Raw genomic sequence first — 15,866 nt, 5'->3', positions numbered from 1 at the left:
TGGCTTCTGTTTTCCAAACACCTGACAAGAGCTCTGTATGTTTTCCTTGATTCACTGACTAACTGGCTGAGGGGCCTGAGATCCTGGGAATTCAGCTGAGGCCCCTGTCCCTGGAAATGCATTTCCTGTCCTGGAGGAATAATCCTACCTATTCCTTTCCAGGCAGGCACCACTTTGATGATCTCATCTTCAAAGAGCAGTGAAAAAAAATCCCTGGACTGAGGTGGCTCTCTGTTCAGAGCTCCAGCCCTAAGCACCTAAGGGTTCCCAGCTAAGTTCATCAGTTCTAACAACAACAGCTAACAACAGGCAACAACTGGCTGAGCTCCGAGTAACAGATGATGGCGGAAGTGTTTATCCTCCTCATGAAGAAAGCGGCCCAGGCCACCTTCCACCCCGCACCCAAGGGCGCTTTCTGTATAAGCTGAGCCTCTAAGATGGAAATCCAGCACTCTGTCCCGCTCCCTCCCCTCCACCTCCCACGCTCCTCTCCCCAACGGAAAGTCAGAGGCATCTGCACCTGCAGCCCTCCTGAGCCCTGCCCCCACCCACTGCCCACACTAGCAGCCCAGGGTGGAGGCTCACAGGGGCCCCAGCTCTAAGGATGCTGGGTGGGGCCAGGCTAGCTGCTAGCACAGGCTGGCTGGCTGCTGGCTGCTGCAGGCCGCTCAGTGCTTCTGCGGAGAACAGAGATGGATATGGAGCAGGGGAAGCGTCTGGCTGGCCTCATCCTGGCTGTCATTCTTCTTCAAGGTAAGGGCCCGCTAGGGGGTCTGACAGCCTGGAGAAGGGCTCAAGGGAAGAAGCCCATCACCAGGGGGACAAGAGTATTGGGATCCCCTAACCTTGAGATGTCACCCTAAAGTTCAAAGAAGGAAGGGCAAAAATGAAGTTTCTCTGCTAGAGAGAAGCAGTGTTCCAAGGGAGAGCTGGAGTGCTTGTCTCTTAAGAAATCAAAACAGAGGACTTTACTGACTTGAGAGAGGACCCGGATGCCACCATCTTAGGTTTGAATGTAGCCCAAAGGGCACAGGCCAGGAGCCTGAAGAGAAACAGTTTGTATTCCTTAACTCAGAGCTCCGGCTAGGAGTAGATTTACAGAGCATTCACTTACTCGGTTGGTCAGCTGGTCAACAAATATGTGTGAGGTCGATCCTAGTATGTATCAGGCTAGGAGAACATAAAGGTAAATAATAACCTTCTGCCCCCCATGAGCTCATAGTCTGATTGAAGTGATAAGTTTAAACATTTCCAGACTGAGTATAACACACAATATAGGGTACTTGTACGAATATTCATTTGGAAATACAGTAGGAAATGGATGAACTGGGTCGATGCCTGGAATATGGACTCTAGACATTGAAAGTTGGTGACATCATTCAAGTATTATTCGAGATGTGAGGAAGAGGAGGCTGAAGATGGAACTGTGAGGATATCACTGTTAAGGAAAGTTAGAGGAAAAAAATTTCAGGAAAGAGATAAAGGAATGATCAAAGAGGTGAAATAATCAGGTGAGTGAAATTCCATAGAAACAAAGGGAGTAGAGAACTTCCAGGAGAGAATCACCAAAAGTATGAAATGCTAAAGATACATCCACTGATAGAAGAATATATTTAAAAGTTTAAGTCTGTGGGATTTGGCAAAACAAAGGTCATGGATGACTTAAAAGAGTTTAAGTGAGGTAGTGTGAGTCGTACAGAGTCGGACACGACTGAAGCGACTTAGCAGCAGCAGTGTGAGTGGAAGCCAAATGGAAATGAGTAGAAAGTGGAGGGCAAGGGAGGGGAAGAGCAGCAAGTGTAAAATGTTCTTTAAAGAAGTTTGGATGAGAAGGCTGGAGAGGTTGAGTGGTAAGTGGAGAAGTAGCAGACTCTAAGAAGAAATGAGTGTGTGTGTGAAAGAAACATGAGCACATTTCCAAGCTAAAGGAGAAGACAGTGAGTAGAGGGAGGCCCTGGAACTGATACTGAAGGCTGCAGTCAAGAGTGGGATCAAGGGCACAGAGCACAAGGCAATCTCCCCCTCTGAGACTAGAAGAGAGGAAGCGCAGATGGCTCCAGCCTTAGAGACGCTTGTGGATGGAAAAGAAGCTGAAGAAGAAAGAGCCATTATGGCATCCATGTTTTCAGTGAACTAAGTGGGCAGCAGTGTAACCCGCTAAAATTGAGCTGGGTGATGACTGAGTGGGGGACTAGAAGAGATGTTGGAGTTTAGACTTATTTCTGAGAGGAATAGAGAAAGAGCCAACTGAAGACAACACAGAGTGAGGGGCAGTGCTGAAAGCTTGTGTAGCAGCTATTTCTGTAGAGCAAAAAAAAGGCTTGGACTGAGCCGTAGAAACCTGAGTTCTGTGTGCAGCTCAGTCACCAAAGAGCCAGGTGAACTTGGCGATGCCTCCTCCTCTGGGCTCAGTTCTCTCAGCCATCAACCTAGGAAATTTAGCTACATGAGTTCTCAAGTCCTAGAAGGAACTAGAATTCAGATAATCAAAATTTTAAATGTCAGCAATCAATCGTACTGTCTTTTCTATGGTATCAGGATTAGAATGAGAGGACTCTTTGTTTCTCTCACAGTGACCAGGCTGCTGGGGAGAAGAGCTAGTTAGAAATCTGATTAATTCTTTGCCTTGCCTTTTTTTTTTTTTTTTTTTTTATCCATTCATACTTTCATTCAAAACATATAATGCTCCTACCATGTTTCAGGCACTGTGCTAAGTGGTATTCAGAAACAGTTCAGTTCAACTCTGTGTGAAGTTCTAAGACTGCTATCTTCTCTGTCAAGCTTTCCCTGTCCCTCACCCTTGGCCAAAATCAATAGTTTCTACCCCTTTCCATATGCATTTATACAAGTACTAAATGATAATTTATAAGTACTACTACATTTATTACATTTGTGGGTTATTTTCCACTTCATTGTAAACTCTTCAGAAGCAACAACTAATATTTGTATCCCCACCCTTTTCCTCCATACTCCTTATTCATGTCAGGCACATAATAGTGATCGGTAAGTGTTTGGATTAAATCCAACTGAATTGAACTCCAGTGTTGGCTCTCTATAGTATGTCTAGCATGCAACTCTACTATTCTGAGTTTTGAGACAGATTTGAGGGCTATTTAGTGGCTAACTCCTTCGGGACATTCAGGATTTACACACACACACACAAAAAAATGGATCACCAAAGCTGAACATTATAGAAGTAATTCTGCTCTAAAAGACTTTAGCTAGTACACACCCAATGTTTTCCAAGGCTTTAGCTGCTAAAGGAGCAGAGCATTCAACACTGTACAGGCAATACCCTTACATATAGTGCAATACAATTGTGCAGTCCTAACCATCCAGAGTTGGGATCAGACCCCAAAGGTAAAGGGCACAGTCCCCAAAAAGACTACCTTCACTTTAAAAGGCAGGCACTGGTTCAGGGATCCTCAGACCACCCACACTTCTGATGAACTGCCTACAAATCTGGAGAATTCCCGAGAACCCCCTCAGAATTTGCTAGAACAGCTCACAGAACTCAGGAAAGCCCTATACTCACTAGTACAGTTTCATTATAAAAAAAAAAAAAAAAAAATTAGATCTAGACAAATGAAGAGACACATAGAGTGAAGTCTGGGGTTCCTGAACACAGAGGTTCCATGCTTTTTCCTTCCAGAATTAAAATACATCAACCTCCTGGCATGTTGATATGTTTACCAACTAGGAAGTGCCACTAAGTTTTTCTTGGGATTTCATCACATAGGCATGATTGATTGAATCATTGATCATGTGACTGAACTCAATATCCAGTCCCTCCTCCACCTCCTAGAGCTCAAAGTCCCAATTCTCTAAACACATGTTTGGTCTTGACCTGTTCCATCCTGAGTCATCTCTTTAACATAAATTCATGTGTGATCCAAGAGTCCACCAAGAATCACAAAGGCAATCCTATCATTCATAAAATTCCAAGGGTTGAGAAACTCCCTCCCAGAAGCCCAGAACAAAGACTAGACAAATTCCTTATTATACAACACCCTAAATTCAATTTAGTGGTTTAGGCTACCATCCAGGGAAATAAGTATAGATACTGTCACTCACATGGATTAGGCTCTCTCTCTTCATCTTGGCCTCAAATGACTGTGGAAATGATACATCAGAAGATCTGAAGGACTCCATGCCCAGCTGATCCTCTGTCTTCTTTCTCTACAGGTACTATGGCCCATGTGAAAGAAGGTAAGGGAAATGTCTTCTTTCTATCATCAAACTGGGGAAATTCATGGAAATATGGCCTCTCACAACAGCAGTCCTATAGGAGCAAGTGAACAGCTTAGAAAGGATGGGATGATAAAGGATAGAGAGCAAACCCTTCCATTGTTAACCAAATCAGTGGCCAGTCTTGACATCCCTGGGTTTCCTGGAGCTAAACAATTAATTGTCTGGTGCTTGGAGGAGAAACGGGTCCCTAGCAGCTAGGCATTACTCAAAGCACCACCTACAAATCAACAGCATTGGCTTCACCTGGGAGTGTGTTAGAAATGCCAACTCTCAGTGCTTCCCCCGGAGAAGGCAATGGCACCCCACTCCAGTACTCTTGCCTGGAAAATCCCATGGACGGAGGGGCCTGGTGGGCTGCAGTCCATGGGGTCGCTAGGAGTCGGACACGACTGAGCAACTTCACTTTCACTTTTCACTTTCATGCATTGGAGAAAGAAATGGCAACCCACTCCAGTGCTCTTGCCTGGAGAATCCCAGGGACAGGGGAGCCTGGTGGGCTGCTGTCTATGGGGTCGCACAGAGTCGGACACAACTGAAGCGACTTAGCAGCAGCCGCAGCAGCAGCAGTGCTTCCCCAGAACTATTGAATAGAACCTGGAATTCTAACCAGATTCCCATGTGAATCATGTGTGCCCCGAGACAAGGAGAATTTCAGAGGCAAGATCTTAACAGGCATTTCCTTTTTCAGTAAAAGTGGATGACAATCGAGAAGATGGTTCCGTAATTCTGATTTGTGTCACGAATGAAACAACGATCACATGGCTTAAAGATATGGAAAAAATAGGTTCTGGAGACACAAAGGAACATACTTGGAATCTTGGAAGTAGTACCAAAGACCCTCGAGGAATATATAAATGTGAAGGATCAAATAACCAATCAAAATCACTCCAAATATATTATAGAAGTACGTATCCCCTTTGGTTTGCTTATGTGAAATTAAGCAGTACTGGGTGCTCTGGTGAGCTTCTTGTCTGGGGTGGGTATAGACATAGATGCTAAACAGTAATGTAAGAATCAGCTTTCTTAATCTCAGCTTACTTTTAATTTAACAAAGCAGTTCCCCCAACATTTTGAAAAAGCATAGCCTGTCTTATAAAGCCTGGCTCACCTGTATGTAGGCCCCACTGCTTGGAGGAGTCAGCAGTTTATATAAACCAAGTTAAGATAGGTAAAGGAGACAGGGGAGATTACAAGTTGAGCGACTGTAGCATGGAGAATGGGATATGGTCTTCCTTTTATTTCAATAGTTGCTGGTAGTAAAACCACATGGATTTCCCCCGGACTCCTGCACAATAGAGGAACATGAAAAAGCATTGAGTTCTTAGTCCAAGGATCTTCCAGGCAATACCCTTGCCATACCACCCACAGAGAGGCCTGCTGCCCTGGACAGAAATATTATCTCAAGAGGAAAAAATCCAGAGTTGAAGGAATTCTTGTCCTTCCCTCTCCCCACAGTGTGTCAGAACTGCATTGAACTGAATCCATCTACTGTGGCTGGCTTTATCTTCACTGAAATCGTCAGCATTTTCCTCCTTGCTGTTGGGGTCTATTTCATTGCTGGACAGGAAGGAGTTCGCCAGTCAAGAGGTAAAAGAATGTTCTCAGGGACTTCCCTGGTGGTCCAGTAGCTAAGACTCTGAGCTCCCAGTGTAGGCAGCCAGAGTTTGATCCACAGTCAGGCAACTAGATCCCATATGCCACAAGTAAGACCTGGCACAGCCAAATACATCAAAAAACAAAACAAAGTAATGTTCTTAGATGAAAGCTGAGGCTATCTGGGACCCTCAGCCTCCTTCCTACCAAAAGAGACCCAATAGAAGGGGCTGGGTTGGCAAGTGTTGCTGATGAGCATGGTCCAGCGAGGCTCTGACTCTGAAGGCAGGAGGAAAAGGACACTTGGTGTTTTCATAGCCTATTTGCCTGTTTCAAGATACAACTCTATCTGATTTGTCCTCTGTACTTTTAAAAAAATTATTCATTGTTTACTTAATTTTATCTATTTATTTTTGGCTGTGGGTCTTCATTGCTGCATGCAGGCTTTTGGTAGTTGTGGCAAGCAGGGCTACTCCTCATTGCAGTGCGAGGGCTTCTCATTGCAGTGGCTTCTCTAGCTGCAGAGCATGGGCTCCGGGCACAGAGGCTCAGTAGTTGTGGCTCGCAGGCTTAGTTGCTCAGTGGCATGTGTGATCTTCCCAGACCAGGGATCAAAACTCTGTCCCCTGCACTTACAGATGGATTCTTAACCACTGGACGACCGACCAGGGAAGTCCCTGTCCTCTGTACTTTAAAAAAAAATCTCTTTATATAAGTAAAACCTGCATTCACAAAAGTGCATGAATCACATATATACAGCTCAAAAAAATTTTTTTAACAAAGCAAACACACACATGCATTCAGCACCCAGTTAAAGAAAGTAAATTAATCCTTGGGGTCACTTCCAGCCTCTACCTAGTCCCCAAAGCAACCATTCTCCTGACTTCTAACAACATTGATTCATTCTCCCTGGTTTTGATCCTTATGTAAATAGACTCACACATTAAGTACTCTTGTGTGCGGCTTCTTTCACTCAACAATATGCTTGTGAGATCCATCCATAATGTTGTGTGTAGATGTAGTTCACTAATTCTTGTTGCTATTCAGTACTCCAGTTTATTATTCATTCTGTCTTGTTTATGTGTACATTTTGTTTATTTTTTTGTGCAGCTTCAGACAAGCAAACGCTGTTGAACAATGACCAGCTCTACCAGGTATGTGAATATGAATGAAAGAGAGACTGCTAGTTAGTAGTGGTAAAATTTTGGAACGGGGGTGGGGTGGGCAAGTTATTTGGAAGTTACTATGTACACAAAAACTGCTTAGGACATAACAGACAATGGCATCGTTATCCCTTTGGGTAGAATGGACGAAACAAAGAGAATGGTCCAGAGAGACTGAGGTAAGGATCTAGTGAGAAAAGCTGAAGAACATACTGAGAGGGCCACACAGAGAAGCCAGATGCAGCGCCTTCCTCCATCCGTGTCCTCTTCTGCCCCCAGGACCAGGCAGAAACCACTCCAAAACCTTGAACATAAAAAGCACTCAATAAGTATGCATCAGTAGAAAACAAAGTTATGGTTACCAGGGAGTAAAGTGGGGAGGAATAAACTGGAATATTGGGATTGACATTTACACACTGCCATATCTAAAATAGACAACTAATAAGAACTTGCTGTATAGCACAGGGAACTCTACTCAGTATTCTGTGATGGCCAAATGGGAAAGAATCTTAAAAAAAGAGAAGTGGATATATGCATAACTGACTCACTTTGCTGATACCTGAAACTAACACAACATTGTAAATCAACTATATTCCAATAAAACTTAAATATTAAAAAATGACAAAAAGCACAAATATGTATACCTGAAGAACGGTGAAAAAAATTAAAGACATTGGAAGTAAAAGCTAAAAAATTTTATAAAATTTTTTAAATTAAAAAATAAATACATATGAAATTAATTCATAGAGGATGATGATAAAATGTCCTTTGTAGCCCCTTAAGGAACGGGAAGATGACCAATACAGCCACCTGAGGAAGAACTGAACCCAAGACTCAGAGTAGGTATGTCTTTCTACACTAATTCTAAGGAAGTGCCTTTGCGCTACCTGCCCTCCCAACTACTGCCAAGCCTATCTCCTTTCCCAAGCAGCTATAAGGACGGGAGGGTAGGGAGAGTTGACTGATCATTCGGAGAGGGAGGGGGATGACTCTCCTGTGCATTGTAGGATTTATAGCAGCATCCCTGGCCTCTCTCCACCAGATGCCAGTAGCACCCCCAAGTCCTGACAACAAAAATATCTCCACATACTGCAAATATCCTCTCAGGAACAAAGTCGCCCTTAGTTAAGAACCACTGATCTATAATTCTCAAGCCTTTACTAAGCATAGTAGAAAACTTTTGTATATATATATATAAATAATATGTTTGTGCTGTGTGTGCTTATTTGCTCAGTCGTGTCCAACTCTTTGTAACCCCATAGACTGTAGCCCACCTGGCTTCTCTGTCCACCGGGATTCTCCAGACAAGAATACTGGAGTGGGTTGCCATGCCCTCCTCCAGGGGATCTTCCCAACCCAGGGATTGAACCCAGGTCTCCCACATTGCAGGCAGATTCTTTACCATCTGAGCCACCAGGGAAGCCCAAGTAATAACCTATAACGGAAAATAATTTCAAAAGTAATATTTGTGTATGTGTATAACTGAATCACCTTGCTGTGCACCTGAAACGTTGTAAGGCAACTATACTTCAATAAAATATATATATATATATTAGGGGGAAAAAAGAATCACTGACCTATATTAATCTTCCAATCAATCAGAAGTTCTGATTCAATCAAACAGAAACTTCAATCAGGGAAACAGGGCCCAAGCAATATTTGATTTTCTGAACCAATTGCATTTTTTTTTAATCCAGGTGTTTTCCCTTCTATCCAGTTCTCAGAAGCAAAGCAATACATTTTGGAGCAATCCTAGCAGAGAAATTTTCAGCCCTAAATCTAGACTTCCCAAAGGTGACAAATGGAGAAGAAAGGCCATCAGAGCAAATTTGGGTTTCTCTCAAAATAAAAGCAAAACTTGTATTAACTGGGTAACTGGGTGCCTGGAGAAGGCAGCAGAGGATGAGACAGTTAGATAGCATCTCCAATTCAATGGACATGAACTTGAGCAAACTCTGGGAGATGGTGGAGGACAGGGAAGCCTGCCTTGCTGCAGTCCATAGGGTTGCAGAGTCAGACACAACTCAGCGACTGAACTCGTATGGTGTTTCAGGAGCGCCACCTATTGGAAGTCATTTTTCTAGAAAAGGAAAGTGAAAAGGGCAAACAACCTCCTTTATTTGAATATCTTTTTTTACACTTTTATTTACTTTCAGTGTAAGTCATAATTCACATAGTTTAAATACGCAGTTAAAGGTCTCCCTCTCACTCCCTACGCAGCCACCCAGTTGCCTTCTCCAGAGGCAAACAATAATACTAGTTTCCAGAAATTAGTGTGGACCTAACAGAAGCAGAAGATATTAAGAAGAGGTGGCAAGAATATGCAGAAGAACTATACAAAAAAGATCTTCATGATTCAGATAACCACGATGGTGTGATCACTCACCTAGAGCCAGACATCTTGGAATGTGAAGTCAAGTGGTCCTAAGGAAGCATCATTATGAACAAAGCTAGTGGAGGTGATGGAATTCCAGTTGAGCTATTTCAAATCCTAGAAGATGATGCTGTTAAAGTACTGCACTCAATATGCCAGAAAATATGGAAAACTCAGCAGTGGTCACAGGACTGGAAAAGATCAGTGTTCATTCCAATCCCAAAGAAAGGCAATGCCAAAGAATGTTCAAACTACCGCACAACTGCACTCATTTCATATGCTATTGAAGTAAAGTTCAAAATTCTCCAAGCAAGGCTTCAATTGTACATGAACTGAGAACTTCCAGATGTTCAAGCTGGATTTAGAAAAGGCAGAGGAAACAGAGATCAAATTGCCAGCTTCCAGTGGATCATAGAAAAAGCAAGAGAGTTCCAGAAAAAAAAAATCTACTTCTGCTTCATTGACTATGCTAAAGCCTTTGACTGTGTGGATCACAACAAACTGTGGAAAACTCTTCAAGAGATGGGAATACCAGACGACCTTACCTGCCTCCTGCAAAACCTGTATGCAGGTCAAGAAGCAACAGTTAGAACCAGATATGGAACAAAGGACTGGTTCAAAGTTGGGAAGGAGTTCATCAAGGCTGTATATTGTCACCCTGCTTATTTAACTTCTATGCAGAGTGCATCATATGAAAAGCTGGGCTGGATGAAGTACAAGCTGGAATCATGATTGCAAGGAGATATCAATAACCTCAGATATGCAGATGACACCACCCTTACGGCAGAAAGCAAAGAGGAATTGAAGAGCCTCTTGATGAAAGTGAAAGAGGAGAGCAAAAAAAACTGGCTTAGAACTCAACATTCAAAAAATTAAGATCATGGCATCCAATTCCATCACTTCATGGCAAATAGATGGAGAAACAATGGAAACAGTGATAGACTTTATTTTCTTGGGCTCCAAAATCACTGCAGATGGTGACTGCAGCCATGAAATTAAAAGACACTTGCTCCTTAGAAGGAAAGCTATGACAAACCTAGACAGCATATTAAAAAGCAGAGACAAAGCAAAGACCTTTACCAACAAAGGTCCAGCAAAGCTATGGTTTTTCCAGTAGTCAAGTATGGATGTGAGAGTTGGACCATAAAGAAGGCTGAGCACCAAAGAATTGATGCTTTTGAACTGGTGTTGGAGAGGACTCTTGAGAGTCCCTTGGACTGCAAGGAGATCAAACCAGTCAATCTTAAAGGAAATCAATCCTGAATATTCATTGGAAGGACTGAAGCTGAAGCTGAAGCTCCAGTACTTTGGCCACCTGATGCAGAGACGACTCATTAGAAAAAAAACCCTATTCTGGGAAAGATTGAAGGCAGGAGGAGGAGATGATAGAGGATGAGATGGTTAGATGGCATCATGGAATCAATAGACATGATTTTGAACAAGCTCTGAGAGATGGTGAAGGACAGGGAAGCCTGGCGTGCTGCAGTCCATGGAGTTGCAAAGAGTCAGACGTGACTGAGCGACTGAACAATAACAATACAGTCTTACAAGATATATAAAATACTCTATGTTGGAGATATTCTAGGCATATATAATCAAATTCCAAGTGCGCATTATTCTCCCCATATTTTTCACACAAATGTTGTCTTATACATCTTGCACTTCTCAAGATTTTATTCTACTCAATAAAATCTGAAGACTACTTCATACCAACATATAAAGGAGCTCCTTTTTAAAAAATATAGCTACTTTGTACAGATCCCCTATAATTTTCTCAACTAGTCCTCTACTGATGGACGTATAAGTTGGTTCTTTTGCTTTTACAATGCCACAATGACTGTAGAAATGTCATTTTTAAAAATTGTAGTAGTCATAGTTGCTCAGTCATGTCCAACTCATGATCCCATGGACTCTAGCCCTCCAGGCTCCTCTGTCCATGGAATTCTCCAGGCAAGAATACTGGAGTAGGTAGCCATTCCCTTCTCCAGGGTATCTTCCAGACCCAGGGATCAAATCGGGTCTCCTGCTTTGCAGGCAGACTACCATCTGAGCCACCAAGGAAGCTCTTAAAATTTGTATTGAGGTATAATTTGCATGCTATAAAATCACTCACCTTACATGATTTCACCTGTTCCCAGTAATTTTTAGCATATTTTCCCAGTTGTACAACCATTACCATAATCCAGATTTAGACCATTTCCATCAGTCTCTTAAGGTTTCTTGTGCTGTTTTTGTGGGCTTCCCTCACAGCTCAGTCAGCAATCACTAATCTCTTTTCTGTCTCTTTAGATTTGCCTTTTCTGGAAAAATGGAATCATACGATACACTGTTCTGGACATTCTTGTGCCAAGTCTTCATGTGGACATATGTTTTCATTTCTCTGGATTGCTACCTAGGAGTGAAGGATTGCTGGGTGGTATGGTAAATTTATCTATAACAGTTTAAGAAACTGCCAAAGTGTTTGCTAAACTGGCTGTTCCATTTTACATTCCCACCAGCGATAAGTGATTGGGGTTCCTCTTTCTCCTCACAAATGTTCATTACTATCTTTTTTAGTATAGCCATTCTAGGGGATGTAAAACAGTATCTTATTATGGCTTTAATTTGCATTCCCTAATGACTAACAATGTTGAACATCTTTTCATGTGCTTATTGGCTATTATCATATCTTTAGTGAAGCGTGTATTCAAAACTTTTAAAATTCAGTTATTTTTCTTCTTACTATTGAATTGTAAAAGTTTTTATATATTTTCAAATACAAGTCTTTTAACAGATATATGATTTGCAAATATATCTACCAGTCTATGACTCATCTTTTTGTTTTCTTAATGGTGTCTTTTGAAATGCAAAGGTTTTTAATTTTGCTGAAATCTGTTTTACCCTTTTTTTTTCTTTTATGGATTGTGCGCTTGGTGTCATGTCTAAGAAATCCTTGCCAAACCCAAGATCACAAAGATGTTTTTATAGTTTTAGTTCCAACAATAAATATTATGTTGAACATTAAGACTATTTGTAACAAATACAAATAAATGCAATTGTAGGACCATAATGTATTTTCACCTGTCATTTAATGAAATATTACCAAATTGCACTTCATAGAGCTTGGACCAATACATAATTCTGAAGAGTTCCTATTGTTTCATACACAATCCAAAAATGCACTACTAAGCTTTTTCAACTTTGTAAATAAGATGAGTTAAAATGGCATCTTGGCTTAATTTTAATTTGCATTTTTCTAATTAAAAATGGGAGTGAATCATTTGCTTTTCCTGCCCATGAAATATAGGCTCATATCCTTTGATCGTCTTATTGACTTGCAACAATCCTTTACCTATTTGGGAAACTAGACCTTTTGTTTACAATATTAGTTGCAAAAATTTTCACAGTGTTGTTATTTGGGTTTTGACTTTACATATGGTTGGTTTTCTACACACATTTTACAAACATTTGCATGTAGTAGAATTCACTGTTCTTTTATGGCTTCTAGGTTGTTTCATATTTTAAAATGCCTTCTCCCATTCTAAGATTATTCTTTTAAAACTTTTCTTCCATTAATTCCTCTAGCATTTTCCAGGTTTATATATTTAAATCTCTGATCCATCTTAGACTAATTTAATCCAAGGTGTAAAGGTCTAATATATTGGCTAACTTTTAAATCACACAGCTACCCACTTATTCTGGAACTATTTATTGAAAAATCCACCTTGTGCACATTGATTTTAAATGCTCCACTCTCACCAGATTGTAAGCTCCAAAAAGGAAGACTTGGGGTTTTTTTTTCCACTACTGTAGCTTGAGAAGCTAAAACAATGCTAGAACATAATAGGCACTCTAAGATTGCTCAACATTTGGTGTGTACATGTTCATGTCTGTGTGTAGGTGTTAAAATAAAGTAAAACATCATTTTAACCATTTTTAAGTGTACTATTCAGTGGCATTAAGTACATTCACAATGTTGTGCAGCCATCAGCACTCTCATTTTCATAACTTTTTCATTATACTAAAGAAACACTCTACCTATTAAAAGATAATTCCCTATTTCTCTCTCTCCCCAGTCCCTGATAACCTCTATTTAACTTTCTGTTTTTATGAATTTGCCTACTCTAGGTACCACATATAAGTAGAGGCATATAGTATTTGTCCTTTTGTGTCTGGCTTATTTCACTTAGCATGATGTTCTCAAGGTTCATTCATGTTGTAGCATGTATCAGAATTTCCTTCCCTTTTAAGGTTTAATAATAATCACGTGTATGTATGTGCCACATTCTGTATGTGCATTCCTCTGTCAGTGGAAATTTGGGTTGTTTCCACCTTCTGCCACCCACTCCAGTGTTCTTGCCTGGAGAATCCCAGGGACAGGGGAGCCTGGTGGGCTGCCGTCTATGGGGTCACACAGAGCTGGACACGACTGAAGCGACTTAGCAGCAGCAGCAGCACCTTCTGCCTAATACAAATGATGTTGCTATGAACAGTGCTGTACAAATAACTATTTGTTTGACGTATTTAGCCAGAAGTAGAATTGCAGCATCACATGATAATTCTGTTTAACTCTTTAAGGAACACCAAACTTTTTCTGAAGTACTCCAGTAGTTTACATTCACAAGGGTCCCTATCTCACCACGTCCTCACCAAGACTTATTTTCTTTTTATTTTTTCACAATCATCTTCCTAAGAGGGATAAGGTGGTACTTCATTGTAGTCTTGACTTGCACTTCTCTAATGATTAGTGACATTGAGCACCTCGTCATGGGCTTATTGGCTATTTGCATATCTTCTATATAATAATATGTATTCAAGCCCATTGTCCATTCTTTAATCAAGTTGTTTGAGGTTTTATTGTTGAGTTATAGACTTTTTAATATAACTGGATATAATTTTTTAAATCAGTAATGTGATTTACAGATACTTTCCATCACTCTAGGTATTGTCTTTTCACTTGAAAAGTATGCTCCATTTTTTTCCTCTGTAACTTCAGAGTACCCTTGAGGATCTGCATCCTCTTCACCTGACAAACAGGAAAACTGCAACTGAATCAAAGCATATTTGAACACGCTGCCTGGCACCTAATAAGAGCTCACAAGTTTCAGTTAATGCTACTGTTGCTTCACAGACAAAAATGATCTATGAAGAATCATAGAAGGTGTTTCAGTAAGGCATATCGGTGGGACAAATAGAAAGCAGAAGTCCGTAGAAGCCTTAGCAGCGCCAGGGTTCACCACCTCATAGCTATTGCCGATACATGGGTTTTCCAGGCCCGTTTACTCCCACCGACCTCCGAAACATCCCACTGCCAGCTCAACGCGACCCGCCCCCAACATAACCAACCCCAAGGCCGCTTCCGGCCACTTCCGCCCGGCCGCAGCCAGTTAGTGCATGCGCTGTGGGAATGTTTGCGCGCCCGCTCCCAGCACAGGGCGACACACCCAGCTTCCGGCGCCCGGATGAGATTGCACAAGGCTTGGCGCCTAATCATGACGTCAGCTCCGGTTGCCTTGCTGAATCGGAAGTGGGAGCTCTTCGGCCACTGAGACTCTGTCGTGTCGTTGCTGCTGGCCTTTCAGGCTCTGGTAAGAGAGGATATAGCTGGAGGGGAGGGGATCGTTGAGTCTGCAGTGGGATTTTTTTTTTCTCCTAGTCGGATGCCAGTCCAAATCTCTGCACGCTTACCTCCTCCAAATTCTCCTGTCCTTTACTGAACACTGGCTCTCCTTCATGAACTTCGACACTGTCTGGTTTGGGAACCCCTTACAGTGCTCCTGTTTCTGGCATTTCTGCCCCTTGTTGCCATTCCGCTCCTGGAAAAGGCCAGAATTCTGGCCTTGCATTATCTTTGGCTTTCTTTCTCTAGAACGTGCGCCTAATGGGTAGGTCTCCCTGTGCGCCGCGAATCCCTTATGGAACCTGGGGGGATAAAATATAAAGAGTAGACAACAGATACCCTGGTGCCAAAGAAGAGAAAATTAAACTTGGGTCCCTGTAGTCAAACCAGTTGAATCCATATGGCAAGGTGTTGACATTTGTTAAGGCAAGTGATCATTCACCCCTCAAAACTCTCCTGTTACTCTGCTTCTTGCTTCCTCAGCATTTGGGTTTAGAGGACACTGCTAAAATTAAGTAACCGACCTCAGAAGCTTATATTTGATGGGTATTCTCTTTGGAATCAGCTTTTCACTCCAAGAATAAGGATATGTATGCTTAGTCTCACTGCCATAGGCTGTTTTGGTCTCACATGGGAGCCCTCATATAAAATGGGACCCAGGAAGGAATGCTGTCTGCTTTGTGAGTTGATGAGATCCTTCTAGTTTCATGTAATGGAAGGATCTGTTGGCACGTAGAGGCCTGAAAGGATTATTGGGTGGAGCATGTAACGGTGAAATCATTTTTAAAATTTCTTCTTCAGTTTGATCTATGTATTACTCGGGGCTTCCCAAGTGGTGCTGTGGTAAAGAATCCACCTGCTAATGCAGGCAGGCTCAGGAGACTCG

At 41.8% G+C, this 15,866-nt stretch overlaps 2 protein-coding genes across 5 annotated transcripts in view; both read left to right on the top strand.

Annotated features, from left to right (window-relative positions):
• Positions 1-593: 593 nt before the first annotated feature.
• Positions 594-12,640, top strand: CD3G (CD3g molecule). Of its 3 annotated transcripts, none has more exons than XM_006044698.3 (7): positions 594-753; positions 4,186-4,209; positions 4,940-5,155; positions 5,707-5,838; positions 6,955-6,998; positions 7,782-7,850; positions 8,705-9,366. In XM_006044698.3, exons 1-6 carry the CDS (start codon positions 693-695, stop codon positions 7,830-7,832), a joined length of 528 nt encoding a protein of 175 aa, XP_006044760.1. In that variant the 5' UTR covers positions 594-692; the 3' UTR covers positions 7,833-7,850; positions 8,705-9,366. The 3 variants fall into 3 exon arrangements, with proteins under 3 accessions (XP_006044760.1, XP_006044759.1, XP_006044758.1); XM_006044697.4 differs by lacking the exon at positions 8,705-9,366 and adding an exon at positions 11,671-12,640 and having other exon boundaries at positions 595-753; positions 7,782-7,846; XM_006044696.4 differs by lacking the exon at positions 8,705-9,366 and adding an exon at positions 11,671-12,640 and having other exon boundaries at positions 595-753.
• Positions 12,641-14,794: 2,154 nt separating this feature from the next.
• The window catches only part of UBE4A (ubiquitination factor E4A), a 42,611-nt gene continuing 41,539 nt past the window's right edge, over positions 14,795-15,866 (top strand). Inside the window, exon 1 of one of the 2 annotated variants that reach the window (XM_006044695.4) lies at positions 14,795-14,948. The gene's annotated coding sequence lies outside the window, so the exon portion shown is untranslated. The remainder of the gene's footprint in view (positions 14,949-15,866) is intronic. The other variant, XM_025266809.3, reaches the window with a different exon arrangement.

Source organism: Bubalus bubalis, chromosome 16, assembly GCF_019923935.1.
Source record: "Bubalus bubalis isolate 160015118507 breed Murrah chromosome 16, NDDB_SH_1, whole genome shotgun sequence".
In the NCBI taxonomy this organism is placed as follows: Eukaryota; Metazoa; Chordata; class Mammalia; order Artiodactyla; family Bovidae; genus Bubalus; species Bubalus bubalis.
The sequence above is the reverse complement of the archived record's forward strand: the minus strand, read 5'-3'. Positions and strand labels throughout refer to the sequence as shown.

Excerpts from the sequence above, each read along its gene's own strand:
- CD3G (XM_006044697.4), top strand. The coding sequence starts at position 693 with ATGGATATGGAGCAGGGGAAGCGTCTGGCTGGCCTCATCCTGGCTGTC. Across the intron at positions 754-4,185 it reads GGCTGTCATTCTTCTTCAAG|GTACTATGGCCCATGTGAAA; the intron begins GTAAGGGCCCGC and ends CTTTCTCTACAG. Across the intron at positions 5,156-5,706 it reads ACTCCAAATATATTATAGAA|TGTGTCAGAACTGCATTGAA; the intron begins GTACGTATCCCC and ends CTCTCCCCACAG.